Below are 7,370 nucleotides of genomic sequence, written 5' to 3'. Positions count from 1 at the left end.
CACGGTCATCACCACCATCGGTGAGTGCCGGCGTCCCGGCGTGCATCCTGCGCCCCTCCATCCCCACATCCCTGCGCCCCTGTATCCCTCCATCCCCACACCTCTGCACCTCCGCAACCTCCCGCCACCTCTGGGTGCCCCAGGACAGCCCGGGGGGGGTTTGGCTGCGTGGGAGAGGCGGGTCTCACCCTTGCTAGGCTGGGACATCTCCCGAGGTGACCCTGTGGGACCCCAGTGCCCAGCGGTGGGAGAGGTTATCCACGGGCAGGCTGGGGGCCGCCCGGTTCTGGGGGATGCCGGGGGTGCTGCTGTGGCTGGGGCCGCGAAACGTGACGTGCACGTTGTCCCAGGGAGGCGGCAGCACGCGGAGCTTCTGCAGGCACCTTTGGGGCAGGCAGCTGCAGAAGTTGGCGGGGGTGTGGGAGGGCAGAGGTGGGAGCCGCGTCAGTCCTCTGGGCAGTGTTGTAGCCAGCAAGCCAGGCTGAAGAGCTGGGCGAGAACTGTTGGCTTCTTTGTCAGCTCAAAACTCTGGAGGTTTGGCTGTACGAGACCTGCTTCAGGGAGCCAAGACAGCCACCAGACGCTGAACCTCGCTCTGCCTGCACGGGAACCTGCAGAGAGATGGGTGTCAATTAGCTTGGAGGGGAGTGATCGAGTCACATTGAACCCCTGCCTAGACACACTTACCCATACTAGAGCCCAGCCTTGATTTGCCCTCTTCAATTTTGCACGAGAATGAAACTAAATTGAATGAGGATTGCCTTAATTCTAGGTGAAATTAGCCACATGGGAGTTTAGCATTGTTTAATTAATCCGCTTTTATTAATCCATGCACCCTGAGCATCCCGTGGGGGTAGACAGGTGTGGGATCCTGTGCTCATGTCGTTGCTCGTGCTGGGATTTCAATCAGCAGAAGTGACTTGGAGGCAGGAACCCTGAGGCCGAATCCTGCCCTTCCACAGCCAGCAGCCACCTCCTCATCTGTAGGACGGGGCTCAGCCTTACCAAGGGGCTTGGGATGGGTGAAATACATCTGGTAGCTGAAAGCATCATCCCTCAGGACAAGAGCTGGTGGGATCAACTGTGCTGCGTTACCAGGGGACTAGAGGTGGCGGAGGGGCAGGTACCCCGCAGGTCCTGCCCCAGGGGCCTCCGTGTGCCCCCACGAGATGTGCTGTGGGGTTTGTGCAGCTGGCAACGCACGTGGCCAGCAAACAGCGATGGGTTCAGGGCACGGATAGTGTCAGGCCCCAGCAGGAGGGTAGGATGAATGGCTTCAGTGAAAATCTCCATCATCTCGTGACAGGCTATAGCCTCATTTACATTATTTTTCTGTTGACTGTGACAAACAATTGCTACGCTTATCACACACCACATGTGATAAATAATTTTAGCCCAGGTGTCATATTTCTAAAACACTGGCACGTTAGATCTCTTTATATGGGGCTGTGCTCCGAATCTGAGTTTTAACATTAATGTAGCAGTGTTTACTCTTTCTAATTCCCTTTGTCATTTTGAAAGCATCAGTCAAATACTTTCAGCAGTCTCTCAGGATACAACAACTGTTTTTCCACTTACTGCTTTTCCGGATCATTATATTTACCTCCTCACTGCTGTCATTGTATTATCTTGTAGCCTAGGACCTGATAATGGCACTCAGTCATTAAGCTTGGATCTGACTGGGGTTTTTTTGCCACTGCAGTCTCATGTCTGCTCTGTATTCTGTGAAATGTGGCATGCAGGCATTAAGTTTATCATTTTTGATTGCGTGGGTTTATGAACAGAGCAATTAGAAACCGGTCGGGTTTTTTTGCCACTGCAGTCTCATGTCTGCTCTGTATTCTGTGAAATGTGGCATGCAGGCATTAAGTTTATCATTTTTGATTGCGTGGGTTTATGAACAGACAGAGCAATTAGAAACCGGTCCCTTCCTGCCTGCTTGCAGTTTGGAGCACAGCACGGTCGAGGGTAACGCTGTCCTCAGCCTCCCAGCCCTGTCCCGTTGCAGGAGTTTCCTGAACTGGGAGGTGTGCTCGGGAGCCTGGGACAACGTGGTTATCATCCTCTGGTCTTCCCATCGCTGTGTGCTAACAGCTTCCCTAAGAGTCCTGGAAACCCACTGGCAGCAGACAGAGGTGAAGCCAAGTCACAGCTTTGAACAAGACTGAGAAATAAAAAAGGGGGGGTTTCCCCCATATCTTCATGCAAAAGTCATGTGGTTACCTGGCAAAAGTGAAAATATAAATAGCTGTTTGCGAAAGGCCACGCAGCAGCACGGGAAGGAGCCGACGCTGTTCTGCAGGCACCTTCAGAAAGGAAGTTTCCAGCCCTGGTAGTTTCTCATGGAAACTCAAAAGAAGGCTTGGATGCCTTTGGATGCCGTTACTCCCCACACCGCGTGACTCCCTTGCACCGAGTTGGTTACTCATCCGCTTCGGTCAGGGGCCACTGATTTCTGTTAAGCTTCTATAATTAAGTGAGGTGGGTGCAGAATCACCGAAGTCCGGAAGATTGCAGTGAATAGCTCATTACGACTCACGGTGTAATTGTGTGTGTCCTTGAGTCACAGCTCTGAAACTTGGAGCAAGGTGGGGAAATTAAATCTCAGAAGGTGTTCAAGGAGAACCTTGTCCTCCTTCAGCTCCTTGTCCCTGGGACAAGGGCTGACGGGGACGTGGTGGCATAAATACTTCCCTGCATTTAAAACAGAACAACCCCTCCTCCCCAACGATCCAGCAGTGCTTTAGGTCTGGGTCTTAGTGACACTGGAGTAAATCTGAAGTTGCTCTGCAGAAGTCCTCCCAGACTTAGCTGCTCCTGCGGGGACTGACCCTATAGCACGGGGGCCCTATAGCTCCTATCCAACAGGCCACACAGCAAATGATCATATAGCCGAGAGTCAAAGATGGATGTGACACTGGAGGGCTCAGGGGACAGGAGGGGCAGGAGCGGGTGCCAGGGGGAGGTGACGATCGCCCTGCAAGGGCAGTTGTGGGTGGGACTGGCTGGGCACGTACCTTCCCGCAGGGTGACCTGGCGCTGTTGGTCTCAGCATCCTGCGGAGCCTCCGTCCTCCCTCGCTGTGGGGATTCAGGTTACCCTGCAGACCCAGCGCTGGCACGGCATCGTTGCCTCTGAATTGCTTGTGAGCTGCAGAAGGCTTGCAGACCCCAATCCAGCTCTAGGGCTCCTCTTGGCCTCCGTGACCTCATACAAGCTCAGGGGCTGTCGGGAGGGTACCTTCTCTCTTTAGAGGCCAAATGAGGTTCTGCCCATATGATACTGCAATGTGCCATCATCCCAAAGGATGTGGCATCCCATGGCCCCGTTAGCATTGCCTGCAGATCTGTTACTGATGCATTTTCCATTTTCCCTCCACTCTCCTACTGCTCCTCTTGGTCCCTTGGCCTTGCTGGAAACCCCAGTGAGGGCTTGACGCCTGCGTTTCCTCTTTCCTTCGCAGGCTATGGGCATGCCGCCCCAGGCACGGACGCCGGCAAAGTTTTCTGCATGTTCTACGCCATCCTGGGCATCCCCCTGACGCTGGTCATGTTCCAGAGCCTGGGGGAGCGCATGAACACTGTCGTGCGGCTGCTGCTCAAGAAGATCAAGAAGTGTTTGGGCATGAGGACAACCAATGTCTCCATGGAGAACATGGTCCTAGTCGGCTTTCTGTCCTGCATGGGGACCCTGTGCATTGGTGCAGCAGCCTTCTCTTATTTCGAGGGCTGGACTTTCTTTCATGCCTATTACTACTGCTTCATAACCTTGACCACTATTGGCTTTGGAGACTTTGTGGCGCTGCAGAAGAACGAGGCTTTGCAAAAGAAGCCCCCGTACGTGGCTTTCAGCTTCATGTACATCCTGGTGGGCCTGACTGTCATCGGCGCCTTCCTCAACCTGGTGGTGCTGCGGTTCCTGACGATGAACTCGGAGGACGAGCGGCGGGACGCTGAAGAGCGAGCCTCGCTGAGGAGAGCCCAGAACAACATCCACCTCAAGCCAAAAGAGGACAGCCGGAGCAGCAATGCCATTTTTCTCCCCGTGGAGGACAGGATGAGCCAGATAAACCTCATCCCACTGATCCAGGAGGACGCGGAGAGGCAGCGGCGCCAGTCGGCCAACTCAGCGGCCGCAGTCCCCTCCTTCTGCACATGCCTGTGCTACAGACCTCAGCTATGCAGCAGCCCGGTGCCGTCCCACCCCGAGACCCTGAGCTGCCACACCAACCCCGTGTATTACAACTCCATTTCCTACAAAATCGATGAGGTCTCCCTGAGCACGCGGGGTCAGACCGGCTCTTCCCCGGGGAGCACTTTATCATCCAACAGCGCTCGCTGCCGGCAACACCCCCGGCTGCGGAGGAAATCCATCTAGGAGCGTGTGCTGAGCTGTACTCAGTGCTCGAGTCTTACTATGATGAAAAATTAAGAACAGAGATGTCAGGTCCTTCTTACTGCTCTCATTTCTTCTGTTCCTCTCCCTTTTCAGCTGGCAGCCAGCCCCACACAGGGTCCAGCAGGAGCCTTTAAACCCTGTTGAGAAATAATCATTCCTTTTTGCAGGCACTGAATGACATTGTCAGTTTTTCTTTGCTTTTTCCTCCCAAGTAGGTTCAAGCACTTGGGTCTGGCAAGAGACCCCCCGATATGAAGTCCAGCAAGCTGTAGGTTTGCTTTCCTGCCTCCCTGCTCCCCAAACGGAGGCGTTGCTGCCCTCCCACCCTGCCTAACCTTGGCTGTGGCCACTGCCAGCACATGCCTCTTGCTACATGGGCTGGATTGCACTTGCTGAGAGCGTATCGGAAGCAAAGCCCGTGTTAGTGAGCCCTGCAGGGTTGGGGATCTTCAGGTTGTCCCCTGACACCAGGTGCAGGTAAGTTGGTGCCACACAGCAGGTTTGCAGCTGGTGGGTGGGCAGGGAGAGGTGGGCAGGAGGGGGACGGGCTGCAGTCCTGCTGCTCAGCACAAGGGGACAGCTTCGTGGCACTGCATCTCCCGTGACCAGTCCTCCAGGTCTAAGCTCAGGCTTGTGGCTGGCTCAGTACTTTTGGAAGCTGGAGGTCCATACCCTCACCCACGTACCCACCAGCACACCTCACCTCGCTGCTGGTGGGTCCTCCGGGCTGAGCTGGCTGGTGGGATGCTGTGTCCCCTTCGCAGGGGAAGCTGAACTCCTTCAGCCCAGCCATAGCCCTCCTCTGTGATGAGCCCAGACTGTGCTAAGGGCACAGCCCCAGGGAGAGCCTCCCTGAACCATATAGAGCCACCTGCAAAGGGTTTATCGTTATCGTGAGATCATTAGCTAAAATCACCCTTTCCTTCACCACCTTTCCTCCAGCTGGCAGCCCAGCGAGCGTGCCTGCTCCTCGCCTCCTCCCAGTCCCCACGAGCCCATGGGTTTGCACTCGTTGCTGCTGGGGTTATCAGAGGTGGGGTGATCCCATCTTGATGTGCGTCCCCAGGCGGGATGCGGTACCTGCACAGCCCCACCTGGGAGGCTGTTTCCAGCTGGTGCCCCCCAGCATGACCCGTGTCCATCCTGCCTCGTCTGCAAGAAAGCAGGACTGGGCTCTGACAGCAGTAGGAGCTTCATTTCACTTTTTCCCCCAATAAAGGGACATTTTCACTCTTAGTTCTATCTAAAATACCCTCTGAGGGTGTTTTCCTGGAGGAAAAACCCCTTTTCCTGGTGGGGAAGGCATGCAGAGCACCAGCGTTGGGAAGGCCTCAGGGCAGGCTTTGCTCTCTCCTCTTTTTGTTCTGGGCAGTTTAATAAAAGGTGAATCCAGCTGGTGGTGGTGGTTATTTGTCACGAGGGGGAGCAGAGGGATGTGTCCGAGCCCCAAACCCCAGCCCTGCCCGGCTGCAGGGGTACCCCAGGACTGGCTCCCCTGCCACGGGGGTGTGGGCAGTGTTAATATCCAGGGATATTATCCCTGTGGATGTTTGCTGGGATGTTTGGGCATCAGAGGGAGGAGGGGGGCGGAGTGGCTGTCCCAGAGCTGGGAAGGAGCTGGGTCTCATTGCCCATCGTGGGATGGTGTCTTTGCACCCCACACGGGGATGCCCTGAGCTCTTCCACCTTCCCTGGCCAGGGATCTTCACGTTTCCAACCTTTCCTGGTTGCTTGGGCTTCCCTGGAGGTAGCTTTGGGCTTCGATGTCACCCCAAATCTATCCAGGCTTGTTACAACTGGGACTTTCTTGTTCCAGTCTCTAAAATGGCAGGGATTTGGGCTTCGAGACAGGCGATGCCCAAGCAGGCAAGTACAGGGATGGGCAGGAGGTCTGATTGCTGGGGCCGGCTGGCAGAAGAAGAGAGCAGTGCCGGCAGGGCAGGTCTGCAGTGGGGCTGCTGCACTGCCTGGGTAGGTGAGGGGGTGTTCCTTGCCTGGTGCCTTTATCTGGGGGAAGTTCTCTGGCACGGCTGCCTGCTCCCTGCCAGGTTCTCCACCCCACTGGAGGCAGAGGTAGGGCTTTACACCCACTCTCGGGGTACGATGTGGCCACGGTAGATCCATCCTTCCTGCCCCTGGGGCAGCAGGACTCTCATGCAAGATGCTCGGCGCTTCCCAGCCTCAGCCCATCCCCTCGTCCCACGTGCGGGCAGGGGACAGTGATGGAGCTAGGAGCGCAGCCCTGGGCTGCACAGCCTGGGGCACACAGGCAGGGAGGATGGTGCAGGCGCTGGCACGAGGGGCTGGTTTACGAGACCTTCGGCTGGATGCTCCCCAGGGCCCTTCGGGGTGTGTGGCATCACACGGGCAGGGGGGTGAAGAGCCTCCCACCACCAAAATGCCCTGGCTGCAGTTCCCCCCAGGTGCTCAGCAGCTGCGTCGCTTTGCACCAGTGGCCCCAAATCTGGACCAGCTGTGTAAGCCTTGGTTTAAATAGAAAGGGGGAGGAGGGGGGAGAAAGCAAGCTGCAAGCATATAAAACAGGCTTAAAAATAAGGCTTTAATTGGCTTCTCAGCTCCTCAGTGGTGTCATTTCATGCTGATCCCACCAGCTCAGCCCCTTCGTTGCCGTGTCCCATCTCCCCCCACCCTCACCAAGGCTGTCAGCCCGAGGCTCGGGTGTGCTGTGCTGCCCTTGCCATCAGAGCTGTGCAGCCGAGATCTCTCACCCTTTCCGTGTTGAACCTGGGACACCCTCCGAGTGGCCAGGATGGAGCTGGCACCTCTCACCCTTCCTTCCACTCTCGTGGAAGGAAGCAGCTCTTCAATTCCTGCACAAGTGAAACCAGGTGAAACCCACCTCTTCTGGAGCTGGAAGTGGGAGAACAACCACAATCCGGAGGCTGAGCCAGCCTTGCACTCTCCCTCCGGATTCAGTGCGGCGCTGCCAGTGCTCAGTGGCTCCGTGCTCG

General features: G+C 56.2%; 1 protein-coding gene across 1 annotated transcript; it reads left to right on the top strand.

The window, feature by feature from the left end:
• Window position 1: 1 nt before the first annotated feature.
• On the top strand, window positions 2-4,377 carry KCNK15 (potassium two pore domain channel subfamily K member 15; the record flags this gene model as incomplete). The annotated part of the gene is made up of 2 exons (XM_009282221.1): window positions 2-20; window positions 3,464-4,377. Coding segments are annotated over 2 exons (933 nt in total), but the record flags the coding sequence as incomplete, so codon positions are not given.
• Between the last annotated feature and the right edge of the window lie 2,993 nt (window positions 4,378-7,370).

The sequence above is a fragment of the Aptenodytes forsteri genome, unplaced genomic scaffold (genome assembly GCF_000699145.1).
Source record: "Aptenodytes forsteri isolate BGI_AS27 unplaced genomic scaffold, ASM69914v1 Scaffold149, whole genome shotgun sequence".
NCBI classification, from domain to species: domain Eukaryota; kingdom Metazoa; phylum Chordata; class Aves; order Sphenisciformes; family Spheniscidae; genus Aptenodytes; species Aptenodytes forsteri.
This window is presented reverse-complemented; position numbering and strand designations above follow the sequence as displayed.